This window comes from Protopterus annectens, chromosome 8.part1 (genome assembly GCF_019279795.1).
Source record: "Protopterus annectens isolate FY-2018-M chromosome 8.part1, PAN1.0, whole genome shotgun sequence".
Taxonomy (NCBI): Eukaryota; Metazoa; Chordata; order Ceratodontiformes; family Protopteridae; genus Protopterus; species Protopterus annectens.
Genome location: NC_056742.1, coordinates 539,808,959 through 539,830,638, shown reverse-complemented (window position 1 = coordinate 539,830,638; position 21,680 = coordinate 539,808,959). Strand labels below are relative to the sequence as shown.

The following is a 21,680-nucleotide window of genomic DNA, read 5'->3' as shown; positions in this document are numbered from 1 at the left end:
AAATGCTTATAATTGTGCTATACAGTTGATCTACACATTTTGCACTGTTATAAAGCTTTTTTATTGTTTCACTGCATTTATGTACTGTTTTATATTGTTTTAACATTACTTAACTGTAAACTGCTTTTTCATACTGAGAGTTGTATTTTCTGTTTGTGAGCGCTCTATCCGAGCTTTTCTGTGCATTTTTTGATAATTGTTTACAGTTAAAAGCATTCTCGAGTCTGCTCCTTGATCTGTTTAAAACTTTCATTTAGTGCCTATAGGAACTGTAATTTTTCTCACCCACCACCCACCCTCCCTAGTGTTGTGTGTTGTTATACTTGGTGGCTTTGCAGTTGCACGCCCATACTGTATATTTGATCTGTGACACTCCTCCCAGTCTAGTGTCATTAGTTCACTCAATCTAATAGAAAACATTTGTGAAGGCCAACCCACTCAGATTCTTAACGTTGAATTAACTTCTGTTCCAGCTTTCTCCATTTCCACTTTACTGGAAAAAAAAAAAAATTCTAAGCTTGCTTCCCCCCTTTCCTGTGGCAGGTCTTGTCCAGATACAGATTTGCTGTGTCCAGGACTGTATGTGAGCTCCTAAGCCCCCCCCCCTACTTAACTGGGGTTAAACTATTCCTGGCGCCATAAAGTCTGCTCTTCAAAATTTCCCTTGCAACTAGCCAGCATTTTAGTTTTAGCACTCATCTGTTTCTTTGATCTCAGCACTTGTTCAGAACTCATTGTAAGCACTAAATAAGTTACAAATTACTACAGCACTCAACTTTCCTCACTTGTCTAGAGGAAAACAGTTTTTAGTAATTAATAAATAAGCACCTATTCAGGCATGTCTAAAGGTCAGCTCCTGGTGTTTTCTCCTGTCTACCTGATGAATCTGGGCATCTTGGGACAATGCAGCAATTGCCTCATGTACACAGACAACCCTCTCCTCCTACCACCCAACACTACGACCTGTGAGAGATGCACTTGTATAGCCAAACTGGAAGCAAAGCTCTCTTCACCAAAGACTGGCCTAGACAGTCAAGAGGAGAAGGTAAACACCTGCACTGCACCACACTCATCACATAGTCCCTCAAAACCTACACCACCAAAACACACACACAGAAGCACAAAACACACACCTACATTCGCGGAGGCTGTCAGTACAAATCTGTCCAAACAACAGAGACCTCCAAAGCAGAAATGCAAGCAACCTCCACCCCCCCAACACAACCCAAATGACACATAGCCCACGTACTCAGTGTGCCACTCAACTACAGCCCGTAAGACATAACGTACCCAACACTCTAGTCATAGGTGACGCTATAGTCAGGCACACTGATGTTACACTCACCAGGCTAAACAAGGAAAAAGTTACTGTCAGCTGCCTGTCAGGTGCCAGGATCCGCCACATAATGCACGCACTTAGGTCACTCCACAGCAAGTACAGATATGACTCATTGTCATTGTCCATGTTGGTGTGAATGACCTGAGACGTACCTCCCTGGACTACATGAAAAGAGACATGGAGGAGCTCTCCTATCTTGTAGCCCAGGCAGGTATGACCCTAGCCCTGAGTAGCATCCTGCCATCACCCAGAATGACACCACAGTAATGGACAAAATGATTGACTTTAACAATTGGCTAAGCTTCTGGTGTCATTCTAAGGGAATCCAGTATCTGTCTGCCTGGGATGACATGATCGACAGACCACGCTGCTTTGCCAGAGATGGCCTGCACCTGTCGTCCTTGGGATTCCGGATACTGGCAAAGGCTCTTGCCACCCCTATAGTGCCTTTTGTAGGCAAGGTTCAAATGACAAATTCACCACCGTAACAGGTACAAGCAAGCAAAATCTGAGGGTAATGCTACTCAATGCTAGAAGTCTAAACCTCAAAATGCACTCACTTGAGGCACTCCTTAAAATGGAGAACATTGACATCTGTGCAGTGACAGAGACCTGGTTCAAAGTTCCAGAGAGCACCCCTGCATTACCAGGCTATAATTCATACCACACCTTTCGGCCACCAAACCCGGACTAAAACACTAAAAGTGGAGGCGTGTCCATATTCATTAAGGATATCCACACCTCCAAGCTAGTTGCTCAGCATAATGCATCTGAGATTATCCAAGTTCAACTAACTCTGGGCAAAACCACAATCCAGATTGTAGCTTGCTACAGACCCCCCACCATGCCCCAGGATACCCACTCCTCTTTTCTTGATACACTGGAAAATATTAAGGTACAACCCAACACTCTAATAATGGGTGATTTCAACTACCCTACCATTAACTGGGAAAACTACTCATGTACCAACTCTTTCGCTCAACGTTTTCTGGAAATCATCAATTCCAACGCCTTGGATCAACTTATCCACACCCCCACCAGGGGCAGCAATATCCTAGACCTCGTCATCACCAACATGAGTGACCAGTGTTTCACACCAGACATCAGCTCCTAGTTGGTCAGATCCGACCACAAACTAATCACCCTAGACATCCACATCCCGCTCTCACCCCCCATTAGGAAAACAACTGTAAAAAATGTCTCCAAAGCCAACTTCACGCTTCTTAAGACAGAAGTGGCAAACTTCACGACACCCATGCAGATGGTCAATAGAGGTACGACTGCTGAATCCTACACTAATGCACTTTATAAGCACTTACATGAGTGCATGGATCGTGCTATCCCTAACAGAACCAAGATGCTATCCTCCAAAAAAAGGAAGCCAATCTGGTGGTCTTCTGCCATAAACAAACTCTACAACAGAAGGAAACTGTTGCAAAAAAGAGTAAAATCCCATGATTGGAGGAACTCCCTGGTCAGCCTCAGTAAGAAGCTGAGATCCCTCATAAAATCCTCCAAAGCTAGTTATGAAAACAAAATCGCCACTGACTCTAAAGACAACCACAAAGCATTCTATAGCATGTCAAGAATCTCAATGGCAACACTCGGATCTGCTCTGAGTTACAGCACAATGGCACTAAATATACAGAACCAACTGATATTGCCAACATCCTGGCAGATAGGTTCAGTGCTAACTTTACCCCCCTCTCACCCCCTAAAGGGCCCATCTTTATACCGGAAGAATGCAAAGTTCCTGTAATCACGGCTGCACAGGTAAAAACCTCACTCTCCAAAGCCAAGAACACAGCATCCATGGGACCTGACAACATCCCAGGCTGCCTTCTACATGAACTACAGAATGAACTGGCACCCCACCTAAGCACCATGTTCAATCATAGCCTCACCTCAGGCTTTGTGCCCATTGAATGGCGCACCGTGACAGTTATCCCACTCCACAAAGGGGGGGCCACAACAGATCCAGGGAACTACCACCCCATTAGCCTGACGAGCCTCGTCTGCAAGGCCATGGAACGTATCATTAGGGAACTCATAAACAAAGACATTGGAGATCTCCAAACTCTGCACCCCACACAGTTTGGGTTTGTAAAAGGCAGATCATGTCTCCTAAATCTGATAGACTTTTTTGAAGTAGTCACCAAAGCCATAGATGAGGGTAAGGTGGTTCACACAGCCTATCTAGATCTTGCCAAGGCGTTCAACACCATTCCCCACTCTGGAATTATAGATAAACTCACTAAACTAGGTATAAATCCCTATGTCACAAGATGGGCTTCCAACTGACTTACTGACAGAACACACTGTGAAAGTAGCAGACTCCAAATCAGACTTCAGACCAGTGACAAGTGGAGTACCACAGGGTTCAGTCCTGGGTCCTCTCCTGTTTGGTATCTACTTCTCTGAAGTACAGGCTAACACAGAAGGTCTTTGGCTAACTAAATTCGCAGATGACTGCAAACTAGGAGCCATAATTGAAATTCCTAATGATGTGGACATCCTACAAAAGGGCCTCACTGAGACAGATGCCTGGTGTCAAAGATATGGTCTCAAGCTCAATGCCAAAAAGTGCATTGTCATCCCCTTTGGTAAAAACTCTGTACCCATGAACTACCACATAGCCGGTAGTCTACTTAACACTGAAAGTGTGATAAGAGACCTTGGGACACAGGTGGACAGTAGTCTCTCCTTAGATAATCACATCACCACAGTGGTCAGGAAATCCTTCTACGTGGTACATCTCATCACAAAAGGTTTCTCATCCAGAAAAAAAGAGGTCATTGTTCCCCTCTACTCATCACTCATTAGACCCATTATACAGTACAACGCCCCTTTTGGTATGTACCTCACAAGACATCTACAACAACTGGAAAGGCCACAAAAATACCTCACAAAGAGGATTACTGGCCTCAAACAGATGCCTTACGCAGACTGTCTCAAAAAACTCCAGCTTTACTCCATCACATATCGCCTACTCAGAGGTGATCTCTGCCTAACATACAAAGCTATGTCAAACCCAGATCTGTTGGACATGCTCCACTTAAAGAAATCCCAATCCCTCCAAGCTACACGCTCTAGGGACCTAAACCTTGTCACCACAATAAACAGGACATGCTGGAGGGATAGATTCCTGTCCCAGAGACTTCCCATACTCTGGAACAGACTACCTATGTCAAACAGAGCTCCTCATTAGCACTCTTCAAGAAAAATCTTGATGACTGGATGGGTAATAGGAAATTCTCCCCGGGGATCACTTCTGTGGTTCTGCTTGACAGGGGCACAGGAAAATAATTTTCTTGTGTGGTGAAAGCCAGGGTACCTTTTTGGCTAGGCTTGTATAGGCCCTAGGGCCAATAGCCTAGTACCTACCTATGAACCTGTGAACCTATGGTGTTCCCTAATAGGTATACACAATTCACATGGTCAGACACAATTTAAAGGCAGGAGACATAAGATAGCATACAGAGCTTGATGAAATAGTTACCTGTTTGATATTTAGAGAGTCTCCTTTCAGTATTTAACTCCATCAAGATTGGTACACGGGCAGAGCCAGTTCATTCTGAGATACTGTTTGAGGTTATTTTTGAATAGACCTTTGGAGGATTGCAGGGTTATATGGTTTGGCAACGAATTCCAGGTTTTGCCAACAAAGTTGGCAAACAGGGATTCACCAGCAGCATTATTAGCTTTGTGGGTTTGGACGAGTAGTTTGTTGGCTGATCGCAGGGATCTCAAGTTGCTATAGGGCTTAATGATATTTATGAGTGAGGGGGTATCCTCAGGGTGGTACAACATTTTGTGTGCTATTTGGAGTTGATTGAATTGAGATAGACTGGGCAGTTCTAGCCACTCTGGTTGTTTCAGGTTCTGGCAGTGGTGGGCTCTGTAAGTGGAGCCAGTGGCAAATCTGGTAATATGGTTGTAGCTATGGGAGAGCTTACCTAATTTAGATTTGTTGAGGTTTGAGAGTACCGGCAAGGCGTTTGGTAGAGTAGAGAGTAGGTGTGACCGGGCGATTGCAGTCCTAGCCAGTGGGGTTAAAAATGTTTTGTTTCTATACAGTGACCCAAGCTTCTTATTGGTCCATATGGTTTTGTTAACCTGTAGGTCAAATTTAAGATTACTGTCTATGATAACCCCTAGAGGTTTAGTGTGTTGATCTGGGGAGATAGTGGTACCATTGTTTGACGTGACAGAGAAAGAAAGTGTGTTAGATTTTCTGGTGGGGATGAAGAGTAGAAGTTTAGTTTTATTGAGGTTCAACAGTAGGCATTGGTTAGCGAGCCAGTTCTCAATAGTGTTGAATGTATTTTGGGTTAGGGCTTGCAGTTCGGATGGGGAGGTAGCTGAGCAGATCAGAGTGGAATCATCTGCATATTGAATGCCAGTAGCTTTAGGGATAGCAGTGTGAAGGTTGTTGATAAAAATAGAGAAGAGTAGTGGACCCAGTATGGAGCCTTGAGGGACACCAAGTGTGAGAGGTAGCTGGCTGGAGAGTTTGCCCTGCCATACTAATGCCTGTTGCCTACCAGTCAGGTAGGACTGGAACCACTGGACTGCGTGCTGATTGAGGAAAATAGATTTGAGGGCGATAATGAGAAGGTCATGGCTGACCATGTCGAAGGCTTTTGATAGGTCAAGAAAGAGGGTGGAGGATAGCCTATTGTTATTCCTATTTTGGTTTATGTTGTTAGTAAAGGAAAGGAGGGCTGAGGTCGTGCTATGATTTGGCCTGAAGCCATGCTGGGAGTTAGATAGTAAGTTATTCTGTGTAAGGTATTGCATTAGTTGCCTGTGAACACATTTCTCCATTATTTTAGCTAGGGGGGAAAGAATGGCAATGGGTCTGTAGTTGGATATGTCTGTAGAACTTCCACCATTGTGGAGTGGGATGACATGGGATATTTTCCAGAGGGAGGGGATAGCACTTTTGGATAAGGTTCTGTTGACTAGGATAGATATGGGATAAGCAATGGCATCTGCCGCTATTTGTAGGTATTCTGCAAGGAGGAGGTCAGCAGTGAGGGTGGTAGGTTTTAGTTTTTTTTATAAGTGTTTTGATAAAACTAGTGGATACTGGTTGGAAGCTAAATTTGAGGTGATTGGTGGGTTGGTAAGGGGAGTGGTTTAGTTTTGTGGGGGTTAATTGATTTGCTAGGGATTGTATTGTTTCAGTGAAAAAGTTATTATAAGTGGCGGCTATGGTCTCAGGGAAGCTATGGGTGTGGTTAGCTGGGGTTGGGGTGGTAGAATGACCTGGATGTAGAAGTTGATTTAGGCCTGCCCAGACCTTTTGATGGTGGTTTTGGTGTTTTTGTAAGAGATTGTGATAAAAGCTTTTTTTTTTCTAGTAAAACAAATTTTTTAGTATCGTTCCTGAGTTGACAATATTTTAAATGGTCAAGTGGGTCTTTAGTTGATCTCCAGCTGGCCCAGGCTTTGTTCCTACTTTTGATTTTAGATTTGGTATCCTTTGTGAGCCATGGGGCTGTATTTGATCTAGAGTTTATCATACGTGCTGGAGCATGGGAATCAAGGATGCTTAGGAATTTAGTGTTGAAGTGAGCTATAGCCTCTTCTAGGGGTAGATTTTTTAGTTTTGACCAGTCAACTGCTTTTAGTTCATTTAGGAAAATAGGAGCGTCAAAGTTTTTCTTATTTCTAAGTGTTTTATATTTGGTCTGGTGGAGGTTTCCTGCCTTATGTTTTATGATATAGGTTAGTAGATGGTCACTAAGGTCATCAAGGAGAGTGCCAGCTGTGTGTTGTTGGGGATGGTTATTAACTAGGATCTAGTCTAGGATGCTTTCCCTGTTGGTCGGTTTGTTTATCCTGGTGGGAGAGGTTATGGTCTGTTTAAACCCAGATAAGTTTATTGGGGTGTGGGAGGTTCGAAGGAGCAGGGGTACCAGTTGGTGTTGAAGTCACCAAGAACTATTGTTTCTTGGGGATAGGTAGTGGATAACCAGTGAAGGATATCCTCCAGAGTATTTAAGTTGTTGCCTGGCGGAATATATGCACAGACAATGTTCAAGCATTTGTTATGATTGATCTGTAGTTTGGTTATGAGAAGTTCTGTATTATTGCATTGGGGTGGTTGAATAGCTTCTCTATTAACAGTTAGAGTATTTTTGTGTAGGACTGCTATCCCACCTCCTTTCTTTGTAGTGCAGTCTAACCAGTGAATATTGTATCCAGGAGGTAATATCTCATTGTCAGTAGTGTTAGGTTTTAGACAGGTTTCCGTAAGGCACAAAGTTTTAGTTGCTGCAGTAAAGAAATGTTTGTTTCTATATAAGAGTCCCAGTTTTTGATGAGTTTTCTTTACATTTTGCTGTATATGGGAATCGAATGAAAGTTTATTGTCAATGATAACTCCTAGAAGTTTGGTTTCCTGACATATTTCTATAACAGTGTTGTCAGATGTAAGGGTGCTAAATTGATCAGTGACTGGGAGGTGTTTTTGGGATGAAGGAGTACTATTTTTGTCTTCTTTGGATTAAGAAAGAGTTGGGCATTTCTTACCCAGGATTTGACTGCAGTAAAGGACTACTGAGTTTTTGAAAGTAGTTCAGGTAGTGATTGAGCAGTACAGATTATGGTGGAATTATCAGCATATTGAATGAGGGTCCTAGGGTGAGAGGCAGTGTGAAGGCTGTTTGTGAAAATGTTGAAGAGTAGGGGCCCTAGGATGGAGCATGAGGGACTTCAGTAGGGTTGTGGAGAAAGGGTGAGAGTTCATTGGACCATTTCACTGCTTGTTTATGATGCTTGAGGTAGCTCTGAAACCATTTTACTGTGTTATGTGAGAAGCCTAAGTTTGACAGTGTGTTCAACAGTAAGGGGTGAGACACTGTGTCAAAAGCCTTGGAGAGGTCAAGGAATACCGAGGCTGTATAGCATCCTGCATCTCTGGCCTTGTTCATGGTGTCTATAAAAGATAATAGGGCTGTAGCTGTGCTGTGGCTAGGTCGGAAGCCCTACAGCTAGGTCGGAAGCCATGTTGGGTTTTGGTTAAAAGGTTGTTTTGCAATAGATATTGCATTACCTGCTGATGGATACCTCTCTCTCTCTCTCTCGAGAATTTTGGATATGGGTGACAAGATGGATATAGGACGGAAATTGGATGGTTCAAAAGAGTTGCTTCCTTTATGGATGGGGTGATGTGGGATTATTTCCATATGGTACGTACTTCTGATTCAGATAAAGACCTATTTATAAGGATACTGACTGGGTAGGTGATTGAGTTAACAGTCAGTTTGAGGTAGTGTAGTGGAGGATTATTAGCTGAGGTAGAGCAGGGTTTTAGTTTCTGTAGCAGTTTCTTAATGGTGTCGGTGGGTACGGGCTGGAATGAGAATGGGGTTTTTATGATGTTTTGTTGAGTATGGGGGTTATTAATGACAAGGTTAGACATAGTTGATGGTCTGGGGCTGGTATCTGAATAGGTTGAAGGGTGGGGAGGGGTCCAGCATTAGGGGTGTTAGTAGGTCTGATATTGATATTATGAAGTGCTTGTTAAAGTGTTCGGTATTTGTGATGGAGGGGTATCTAGTGATGGGGTGTGCTCTCCATTTCTTCCAAGGTTAAGTAGAGAAGATATGGAGTGCCAAATTTACTGGGGTTGATTTTATGCTGGAATTGAAGTTGGGAATCTCTCTGTTGACTAGTGTTGTCACTTTGTTATGTAGTGTTTAGCTGGGAATAATCTGACTTCTTATCTCTTGTTGATTAGTTTTGTTACTTTGTTACAGAGTGTTTTGTTACATAGTGTTTTGTTACATAGTGTTTTGTTACGGAGTGTTTTGAAATTAACATGATTTTGTTCATTTTTGTTTTGTTTCCAGGTTGACCAGGCTACGTCCCTTTGCTTCATCAGGTGTTTACATTCCTTAGAGCGCCATGGTGCTGAGTTCTGTTTGATTATTTTCATATATAGGGGAGCTGGGGTATTAAGTAAGTGAAGGGAGGTGTTATTAAAGTATAGTACAGCATCATTAAGGGGTAGTTGTTTAAGGGGTGTCCAGTCTATTTCCTGTAGGAGATTGTTGAATTTATGCTGACAAAAATTAGTTGAGTTCCTAAGTGATTTTACAGTGTGTACTCTTAGTTGTTGGGAAGTTGTTCTAAGGGAATAAGCTGGCAGATGATCACTGAGGCACCTAGACAGTGTACCAGAAGAGGGGTAATTGGTGGGTGGGATACTAGGATCCAATCTAGGGTGTATTGGCAGGTAAGATCTTTGCTGTATCTTGTTGGAGTATTGATAAGCTGAAAAAAAACATACAGATTTATACTATTTGTGGGGGAATTGGAAGCTATGATTTGCCAATCTATATTTATGCCTCCTAAGATTATTGTTTCAAGGTTTATTGTTTTGGATGTCCAGGATAAAATATTTTTCAGCACTGGTGTATTGTTACCTGGTGGAATATATATTATTATTATGCAAATTATTTTGATATATTAAGGTTCAAAAAGGAAATTAGTACCTCAGCATTGGAAAAGATGGGTATATTACTGGTATAGGGTGTGATGTTGAGTGTAGAGGGATATAGAAGGGCTATCCCCCCCTTTTTTTTTAGATTTATCTCTTCTTGTTATTGCAAAGTTTGAAGGTATTTCTGAGTATTTTACACTGGGGTGTAGCCATGTTTCTGTAAGGGCTAGTATGCCAGGTTTATTTTGATAAATCCAGACATGCAGTGGGGTTATTTTATTACATATACTTCTAAGGTTCAGTGTAAGTATGTTTAAATCTTTGGGGTTATTCTTGAGATTAGGATTAGAGGGTGGGCCTGGGTTAGGATGTATGTCTCCACATTTGAGTAGATAGGTAATGAGGAATGAGTACCATGTGAAGTATTTTTTATTCCTAGGTGATGGTACTGGTGTCAAGTGAGGTTTCCTAGGAGGTGAGAAGGCCATTTTGTGGCTTGAATAATATGGGAGGGTATAGAGGAAAAGCTGGGAAGAGATACAGCTGTGTTTATTGGGGTGATGGTTGGAGGAGGTTGTTGTGTATTGGTGTGTGGGGGTATATGAGGATGTATGTATATATATATATATATATATATATATATATATATATATATATATAGATATATATATAGATAGATATAGATATAGATAGATATAAATATATATTGAAATTAAATGGCAGGTTAGGCTCAATGCCAGTTCTTTTCCTGGTTTAAGTGATAAAATTTCCCTGTGTCCTTTTTTAAAACTTAGACATTCATATTGTTTATGATTTTAAGGGACTGCATTTGGTATATTGTTGCCTAGTTAATTGAGTTTATGTTTTTAATGTATTATGGGAGCTGTGGTTAGTGTATGGATAGTTGTCCAATTGTATGGCAGGAGTATGTATTTAAGTCTACAGAGCTTTGATTTATTCATTCTGAAGAAGTCTGTTATTAAGAGACGAACGCTAAATAAAACATTTTATTTCAACATCTAGAGTGTTTGTGACTACCATTCCTCATTTCCTGTATTTCTTAAATAAAAGTAGAAAAGATATGCATGAAATGTGGGTGTGGACAAGGTAGAGTTGTATATAATTGGATCATAGTAATGTGGGGGAGTGGTTTGCTTGGGATATGATTAAAGGTGCTTGGGTGGGCAGGATATGGGGGAAGGGCAGGGCAGCAGAGTGAGCGAAGTGAATAGAGTGGGAAGAACCCCCCCCCCAGATGGTTTACCACCATAAACAGTCAGTGAGGTAGAATGTTCATGGATACAAAGACAAGGTGTCTGAACTCTAAATACTTGACTCGAGTCACGACATCTAATTTTATAGTTATGGGCATTTCAATGTCTTTCCAGGGATATATTACACTGATAAGAGTGAAATATGCTAAAGTGTTAATGTAACTTCACCTTCATCAGTAAAAGGCCTATGAGTGTGGGTGAGTGAGGGTGGGGATATCCTTCCAGCAGATTCAACACTACAAAACAGAACACACTAGTGCATTACTTAACAAATTAAGTTATTAGTTCGAGTCTTGGAAATTGCCTTACATAGATTTAACTCACTGTATTTGTTCCTTGTCAACCTTTGCAACTGCAGGTGAAATTCAGCTGTGCAAGTTCTTTAGGTAGTGGGATATGATAACTTTTGCAGCAGCAGTAGTCAGACTTACTATGTGCTTGTTTCACTGTAAGAGAAAGAGAGAGAGAGATAAAAATTAATAAGGATTTCTTAATGGTCGAACGAGATAGCATACATCTCAACCTCTTAGTGCAAGAAATCTGGACAAAGCCAGAAAGAATGGCCAGAAATACAAATAACATAAGTGTTTCTTGTACCAAGAATAATTGTATACTGTACCATACCCAGTAATACAAATAACATTCATGTTTCTTGTATCCAGAATAACTGTATACAGTACCATACTCAGCAATACAAATAACATTCATGTTTCTTGTATTCCAAACATTAATATAATGTATCATACCCAGTAACACAAATAACATATGTGTTTCTTGTATTCTGAATCTTGTATACTATACCATACTCAGCAATACAAATAGCATACATGTTTCTTGTATCACAGACACCTGTATACTGTCCCATAGTCAGTAATACAAATAACGTGTTTCTTGTATTCCGAATCTCATATACATATACTATACCATACTCAGTAATACAAATAACTTATTTGTTTATTGTATCCCAAATGTCTGTATACTGAACTGAACTGTACTCAGTAATATAAATAACGTAAGTGTTTATTGTATCCCAAATGTGTATATACTGAACTGTTCTCAGTAATATAAATAATGTATTTGTTTATTGTATCCTGAATGTCTGTATACCAAACTGTACTCAGTAATATAAATAATGTATGTGTTTATTGTATCCCAAATGTCTATATACTGAACTGTACTCAGTAATATAAATAACATATGTGTTTACTGTATCCAGAATGTTTATATACTGAACTGTATTCAGTAATATAAATAAAGTATGTGTTTATTGTATCCCAATCTCCCACATACTGTCAGGCCAGTTTAATAAATATACGTCTAACTTCGATCTAAATGTCTCTTTTGTCATCTTAACGTTGGCCTACAGTTTGGGTTGTAGTAGAGAAAATAAACATTTATCAGTCTACATTTGATTTATTTCTAAATACTCATTCAGACAAGGACAGAGGTCTAAAAATATTAACAGCTCAGAAATATTTTCTTTTTTACAAAAAAAAGTGCAGAGTATTCAGAGGTCAGGTCCTTCTGACCCTGCTACCATTACCAATAAATACTAAAGCAGAAAATGATACCTTAATCTTAGCTAATCCCATGTTGAAATATACTTCCTCATAGTAAACAAACAAAAATCACAATGTCATCATTATTACTGGTAAACGTAAGCAGATACTGCCCTTTACAAAGAGCCTTTTTACCAATATAATCGCATGTCCTTAGTGTTCATTTACACTGGGTGTAAATCACCTTAGTGTTCTTTGATGAAAATCAAATATGCCTAATGGAAAGAGGTCATCATATTACTATCTGACACTCAGAGTGCATACAGTAGGGTGCCAAAAAATAAAATTGTAAAATTTATATCTTTTACATTGTTAAATATTTTTTCAAGATGACTTTGCATCCCTTCCCCCACCTGATGTAGGGGACTGCACTTCCATTCCAGCTATTAATACACACTGACTGAGATCAACATACTTAAGAGTAGGCAGAATTTTCCATGACCCTGCAATCTCAGAATTAGTATATACAAAGTAAGACAAACTTTGTTGTTCTCACTTTTTTTAATTTTTTAACACACTTTTTGAGTGTTAAGCAGCAGTCAGCTGGTCTATAGTATTCCCGAAAAAAATGGGGTTTCATTCAGAATGTCAAGTGTGGAAATCTTGGCCATTCAAATAGCCACTTCCTTTTGGTTACTTTTCTTAACCTCGCAATGAATTCTAACTGTGAAATTACACTGACCCTTTCCCCAGGAATGTGCAACCTCGGTGTTAGTAAGTAATGGTGATGCAGCACTCACAAAATGAACAATGCGTTCATAGGTTCATGGTTTCATAGGGTCTCAGGTAAGTACTAGGCAATCAGGCTGCAGATATTTCCAAGTGTAGCCAATTTAATACATTCAAGAGTTCCCATCATCCTCAATAAGGGCAGTACAAGCAAGCCCTAGGGAGAAATTGAGGCAGCCACTCTGGCTATCTGGGTTTACTTTGAAGGTAGTAAGGGTGCTACTCCTCTTAACATACAGTGGAAGTTTGTTCCAGAAGAGGAGGATAAGCTGGGATATGAATCTATCATGCCGGCATGTTTGACTTCTTTTGATGAAGGTTTAGATATTTAAACTGGTATTTGAGGAACTATTTTTCCCATGAAGGAACAGGCAGTCAAACAGGGCTAGATCTTTTATGACTTAAAAGACCAGACACAGATCCCTCCGGAGGAAGTTGTAAGAACATTACTTCAGAGAGAGGGCTGCGACTGACACAGATCACTCCTGAAGAAGCTATAAGGACATTACTACAGAGAGAAGTCTGCCATTGATACAGATCCCTCCTGAGGAAGCTATAAGGACATTACTACAGAGAGAGGGCTGCCACTGACACAGATTCCTACAGAGGAAGTTATAAGAACATTACTACAGAGAGGGCTGCCACTGACACAGATCCCTCCAGAGGAAGTTATAAGGACATTACTACAGAGAGAGGGCTTGCCACTCTGCTCTATGATTTTTGAGGCCACTAATCTTTTTAGTTAGGAACCTGTAAGATCTCTCAAGCTGACTGACTTGTGTAGGCAAATAAATATCAAAAGGGGGCATTATATTCAGTAATGGGTTTGAGATGTGAGTAAAGGGGCCTTTGTTTGGATATAAAGGAGAAAGATGCACTTTGAAATTAGATGAGCCAGACAGAAGACTTGCCTAACCACTGTGGAGATGTGAAGACAAAGTGATGAGGAACATGGTCTAAACCATGTTGGAGTAACTGTGTGAGTCCAAAGAAAACTGAACAACTCCCAATTTACAGTTGTCTGCAGTCTTAGATAATTATAGACCAGGAGTGTTGGCCTGATGGTCTGAGAAACAGATACCACATAGGAGTGAGTCTAGTACTTAGTCCTGTGGTTATGCTACTTGTAACTGTGTTTGCTTTTAGATGTGACATCTGTATTCTAACCACATAGATTCTGTCAGACATCAGTCAGCTATCCACCACAGAACATAAGGATTTTTATTTAGATTTACAAATTTGTCAATAATGCGCATATGAGGAATACTGTCAATAACTTTGGCCAGTCCCAGATATGTTGTATGTACATAACCACTATCCACTGTTTGGGTGACTTTTTCAAATAAATTGATGAGGTCAAAGGGACAGGACCTTTCTTTGACAAAGCCAACTTGATGAGGATCCAAAGTTCATTGATTTTCAATCTCCAGATTAATGAGGTCTGAGATAATACTTTCCATAGATATACATACAAAGCTAGTCAGACTAATGGGCCTGTAATTACCACAGCTTGCTGTCAGGCCAAGATTGTACAATGGAATTACAATGGCTGTTTTCCTGATTTCAGGAATGTAACCATTGGAGAGGCGTAGACTGAAGAGCTTAAGTAGGGGTTCAGATACACCACATTTGATACTGACAATCAGATAATCTGGTGTGTTATTCAGGTCCATGTATGGCAATTTCTTAGCTTTTGAGAATGTAGGCAGGATTTATTCCATGATAATTAAATGGGGTAGCTGGGAATACAGAAACTGCAGAATTGCAATAACTATTGGTGGAATAAAATTTGCACTAAATTTGTCATCTAGGATATCGGCTGTTTCTTTTGGGTCAGAATGTGCAGTATTATTGTGGACTATCCCCAAACAATGTTAGGTATTACTTCTTAACTTCCTGACATATTAAAGAAAGATTTGTTGTTATTTTTCATTTAGGCCTATTTTACATTCATATTCAACTTTGAACTTTCTAATGGTGCTCATAAGTTCTTATAGGTTCGTAAGTAAGTACTAGGCTACCTGCCCTTACAGGCCATTTTAAGCCTATCCAGTTTCCTGTTTTTTGCTCAAAATAACCTAAACTATTTGGTTAGATTGGCCCTACCCATCCCACGGTCAATAATTACATATTACCCCTAATGAGAATAACTAGAATCATACCATAGATAACCTAAGGGGATCAATGCATGGGATAAACCATTTTTCTAGTATTTACTAGTTTGCTTGAGTGTGCTGTTAAGGTAAGTAGAAGGAGACGTCTTATAAACATTATTATTTTACTTGTTATATAATTTAGGGAAAGTGCTCTACTCCCACACCGTTGCCAGAAATTGGAACTCTCTTTCCCTATCCGTGTCCACTGCCCCCTCCACATCCATATTCAAAAACTCCCCCAAATCACATCTTCTTAGTACCTGGTTATGCCCTTGTATCACATAACCCTATCCATACTACTATTAACTCCCCAAACTCCTCTTTGATCACATGCTGGATCTCTGATCCCCTGTAGGCTTGGTCATCTGAAAGGGTATTTTTAACTGTAGAATGTTACTTGATATATTTTCTTCTCTTACCAATGTATAACTGACATTGTGTTTTTACCTATGTTCTACATCTTCTTTTACCTGGAGTGTTTTAGTCATTTCTTGTTATATTACTATGCTCAGCATACATGATGTAACCTGTTTTGTGCATTATGCTGGATGTACTGTATTTGTATAACTTGATGCTGGAGCTTTTCTCCCCGGGACTCCACTGAAAATGGATCTGGTCCACTCGGAATTTCCTGGTTAAAAAATGTAAAATAAATAAAATATTTATGTAGGTATTCTACTGTATGGGTTTGTTTTTTACATTTCTCGTTACATTTGATGCAAATAGATGGAGGTCAGAGGCAGAGGCAGTAGCTTTTCAAATGGTATTCATCAGAGAATTACTTATGGCCTGACACAGAACGCCACTGTGCAGATGTACAAAAGTTATAATCCAGACTGTTACACAGACCATGGAGTAAACATCCTCTACACTGTGCTGATATTGTGTAATGGGCTGATATACCATGAGCAAACACTGTAACAGTGCGCTGACGTTGCATAGTGGGCTGACATGCCACATATACTATAATGCTGCGCTAATGTAATGTAGTGGGCTAACATGCCACGCACTGTAATACTGTGATAATGTAATGTAGTGGGCTAACATGCCATGTACTGTAATGCTGTGCTAATGTAATGTAGTGGGCAAACATGCCGCACACTGTAATGTTGTGCTAATGTAATGTAGTGAGCTAACATGCCATATACCGAAATATTGTGCTAATGTAATGTAGTGGGCTAACATGCCATGTACTGTAATGCTGTGCTAATGTAATTTAGTGGGCTAACAAGCCATGCACTGTAATGCTGTGCTAATGTAATCTAGTGGGCAAACATGCCACACGCTGTAATACTGCGCTGATGTAGTGTAGTGGGCTAACTTGCTATGCACTGTAATGCTGTGTTAATATAACATAGTAAGCTAACATGCCACAAACTGTAATGCTGTGCTAATGTGATGTAGTGGGCTAACATGCCATACACTGTAATACTGCGCTGATGTAGTGTAGTGGGCTGATTGCCATGCTAACATGCCATGCACTGTAATGCTTTGCTAATGTAATATAGTGGGCTAAAATGCCACGCACTGTGATGCTGTGTTAATGTAATATAGTGGACTAACATGCCACATAGTATAATCTTGTGCTAATGTAATATAGTGAGATAACAATCCATGCACTGTAATGCTGTGCTAATGTAATATAGTGGGCTAACATGCCACACACTGTAATACTGTGCTGATGTTGTGTAGTGGACTGACATACTACATGCCATGCTGATGTTATTTAGTGGGCTAATATGACATGCACTGTAATGTTGTGCCGATGTTACATAGTGATATGCTACCCACTATAATGCTGTGCTGATGTTGTATAGTGGATTGAGATGCCATGCAATGTAATGCTGTGCTGATGTGTAGGGGGCTAGCATACTACACACTATGATGCTGTTCTGAGGTTGTAGCTGGGACCAGAAGCTTAGGATTGTACCTGTGAAAAATGGCATAGCTAAGATTCTCCTGACTAAAGAAGGATATCTAGAACAAGATCCTAGATGTTAATTTCTTGGGAGACACGCACATCTGTGTAGATAAGTTAATGACCTCTTGAATTGAAAACAGGCGCTCACCTTTGTGGTGGACTAATCCCCCCTTTTTCTATCACCCTTTCCTGCTCTTCTAAGACTTGTCAACCCCAAAAAAGTACAATAGTCTTCCATACCATCTAAGGAAGGTGCTGAAGTATCACAATGTCCTAATGCATGCTATGTCCCACAAGGAGGTGAGTCTGCCAGCTGCAGTACCAGAGTCCTGAATCCAGCCTTGTGCTGCCTGTGGATAGTGCTTCTCCTGAGTTCACCCCTGCTTGAGAGCCATCATAGAGCAGTGAATTATAGGCATGGTCCCTGGACTAACATAATGAGCTCACTGGTGCTCCTAAATAGAGCTCTGATGGCTATCAGCTCCATTTAAGTGAAGCTCTCAGGACATACAGACTCTAGTGTAAAAAAGTATTGTAGAGGCTGCACAGGATTTTGAAAGGGTTTGAAATGTACACATTTTTTTTGTCCCAGATAAGCCAAATGAGTCTGTTGAATTATGGACATCCTCAGCTTTAACCAGCACATCTGTTACACTAAGTTTCAGATGGTCATCCTGCAAGGTGCATTGATATTGCAGTTTGACATGATGGATGACTTTGGCACATCATTATATGTGGACCACATAGGAGATTATTCTGGTTTATTCTGGATAACTATCACTTGTTGAATAAAGTGTTGCAATCTGGACTCTCTTACTGTCCAGATTCTTTGCAAGGTGTTAGTCATGGTGGCAAAAGTCTTACAGGAGAAGGATTTCCAGGTGATTCCATATCTAAATGACTTACACCTAATAGCTCTATCCAGGAAGTTCTAGGAAACGTCCCTGAAGTAGGTGTTGCAGTGGTTGCATTCCTGGGTGGGTCACCATATACTGGACTCATTATCTATATGGAGCGTGACACTCCCCCATGTTGGTCATTTCTGCCCTCAGAGAGGCCCTATTAAGTCATATCCCTTGGCCTGATGAGGGCACAACATAAGGCCCAGGACTGGGTTCTGCACCATCTTCTCAGCTTACTAGTTGCCATAATCTTTGTGGTGCCATCTGCATGTCTGCAGATGTGGATGTACCATGAGGGTACAGTGATTCAGAAACACCAAGTACTCACATACCTTCATCTGGAGTTGTGCCCTTGTTGTGCAGCACTGAAGTGTTAGATAATTCACACAAATCTTTGGTAGGTCTTCATTTCCTGCAACAAAACCTGTCACAAATTCAGGTGGTATGTGCTTTCCAGGTACTGGAGGAAGAATAGTTTCTTTTAGAGAGGGAATTCCACATGAGCCATTGGAGTTAAGAGTGGTTTGGCTGACACTAATGGTCTTCGAGCACCAGTTTGCTTCATTGGGAATGATGAGTTTGGGTTATCTGGAAGTTGATGCTCCAGAGATCAACATTCTCACAGTTTAGAAGAACACAGACCTGTCTACAGCATGCTTCAGCAGGAAAATGGAGAAATGTTGGTGGATGTGATCCGTCTCCAGTTGCAAAGGTAGTTCATAGGTTTACAGGTAAATACTAGGCTAACAGACCTGAGGGAGGAGGGGGTAAGCCTAGCTATGCTTCCCAAAGTTGAGAATTAAACCCTGTACCTTGTGTCTGTAAGATAAACACTTGAACCATTACGATAACTCCCCCAACCCCATAGTTTCTGTATACATTCCCAGTACTCTCACTGTTTCCACATCTCATCACAAGGATCACGGAAAAATGAGTAAAACTCATTCTTGCTACCTATTGGTGGCTAAGAAGAACATAATTTCATGCTGTCAGGTCTATAGCAATAAAGAACATTCTGCTGCCCCAAGACCAGGAAGTCCCCATGACTGGGATGATACGTTCCTCCATTTCATAGATTAACTTTGGATGCAAATCGTTTGGTCTCTGTGTATTTGCTTTTTGTAATCTCAAGCTCTACCAGGGCTGATAGGAAGTGTTCCTCCTTGCAGATCTCTTCTTCCACATGGATAGAGCACTCAGTTTAGGTACAACACACCCTCTGTGAGCCCAGTACATCAACATGCATATCATCTGACTTAACTTAGGCACCTTTATAATTTAAGCATCAGTGCACGTGTTACTTGTCTTTGGAAATGTTAACCCTGTAGACAGCATGATTATTGCCCAAAAAAGACTGGCCATGCAGGGTTTTAAAGGACTACCATATATATGCTCTCATTGGAAGACCTGTCCCCATGGGATATGAATTTTATGGCCAATAGGCTTAGCTGCCTATGACGTAACCCTTCAAGCTCAGTGGTGTTGAAATTTTTTTTCAAAAATTACTCTTTCTGGTGTGTTCATCATAATATCTCAATGTCCCGTCTCTCTCTGTGGAAGTATATGTGTTTTTTTTTTCACAAGATATGATTTCACTTTAGATTTTTTTCTTGTTTGTTTTTATTTTGAAGGTTAGCATCTTTGCTCATACGACATCGCAGCAGGCAGTTATATACATGGAAACACATATGGTCTTTCACAAAAACAGGATCTCTATTAAGATAAACCCATGTTTCGTTCCAAAGGTGGTTTTGGAATCAGTGTAGCCAGTCCCCAGTTTCATTCACTAGGATGAGGCTTAAATGAGAAAAGACATCATCATGTCACGTGTTACGTGAAACAGATGTATAATTTTAGGAAAGCAGACCAGTTGAGAGAAGGGTTCATGGTTGCAGCACATTTCAAATAGACTTACCTTTGCATTGTTTCCAGCAGATGACTAACCATACTCTGGGCAATATGCTACAGTCAATGCTCCTGCACTAAGGGACTGACTCTGTCAAGTGTTTCCTGCAAGAATACCTCCACTGTAGATATCTATGCCACATCAGCTTAGCCTTCAGTGCACACCTTCTCCAAGCCTTACTATTTTGATCATGAGTCTGTGAACTTCATTTTGGAAAACAGTGTTGCAAGACTTACCTTTCTAAGGTCTGTTGTTATGCATCTATATTCTTTCCTTCTGCCTGGTGTTACTGCTTGAGATTCAGCTCAACCAATGACCCATTATGAAGCGTCTAATGTTAGAAGTAACAGATACATTCTTACAATGACCCATTATGAAGCGTCTAATGTTAGAAGTAACAGATACATTCTTACAATGACCCATTATGAAGCGTCTAATGTTAGAAGTAACAGATACATTCTTACAATGACCCATTATGAAGCTTCTAATGTTAGAAGTAACAGATACATTGTTACTATATCAGTTGACATGCAAGAAGCCTCTCCCTGATTGATGAAAAATGCCCCCCCTCCATCCTTCTGTGAATGGTATCTGTCTATGAGCCTCAGGCTTTCTATTTTCTGAAATGTTGGTTAATTGTATGCATTGTTCAGTTAATGAAGTACATGTCAGATCTTCATAGATATTTCTTGATTTGCAGGAAAGTCTACACTGTTCTTCATTTCTTTCAGGTATACATGATATCAGCTATCAATGCAAAAACCCATTTATCTTCTTTAAGGTGTCGTTGTAATTGTGTTACTATTCAATAATTTAGATTATATATTTAAAAATATTGAAAGTGAAATATCTAAATGAATCAGCCACAGAGTAGTTCCCCGAATTATTCTTTTAAAATGATTTTATTTATTTTGGTTGCAGTATTCATCAGTAAGCCCTGTTCACAGTAACGATTTAGCTCTAAAAAAGATTGCAAGCCTGAATGATGTGGCTGAATCGATGAAACAGCAGTTACTTGTCCTTGTGGAATGGGCAAAATATATCCCAGCATTCTGTGAATTACCACTGGATGACCAGGTAAGGATTAAGTGCCACGATCCAGTGTTTAAAGCTAAATTCTCAAGCAAGCATGCTGTGCTTCACGTAAGGGCTGGCTTCAGTGCCAGCGGTCCCTTGCTTTTGTTACAGTAAAGCTAAAAAGATGCAAAGCAGATCATTTTCTTCACAGCTGTCATTTTGTTTTCAGGTTGCCCTCTTACGCGCCCATGCAGGGGAACATCTCCTCCTCGGTGTAGCTAAACGATCCATTCCCTACAAGGACATTTTATTATTGGGTATGTAAATATATATATTCTAACAATTATACAAGTTAATAATTGTGATAGTATTTTGGTTAAACTATGTCTAATAATAAGACATACTCTTGGTGCATATAAATA

General features: G+C 40.3%; 1 protein-coding gene across 2 annotated transcripts in view; it reads left to right on the top strand.

The window, feature by feature from the left end:
• The window catches only part of LOC122810440 (hepatocyte nuclear factor 4-beta-like), a 954,244-nt gene that overhangs the window by 755,017 nt on the left and 177,547 nt on the right, over positions 1 to 21,680 (top strand). For both annotated transcript variants that reach the window (XM_044082058.1, XM_044082059.1), the window contains exons 5-6: positions 21,163 to 21,318; positions 21,488 to 21,575. In XM_044082058.1, coding sequence (XP_043937993.1) covers positions 21,163 to 21,318; positions 21,488 to 21,575 — 244 coding nt within the window. The remainder of the gene's footprint in view (positions 1 to 21,162; positions 21,319 to 21,487; positions 21,576 to 21,680) is intronic.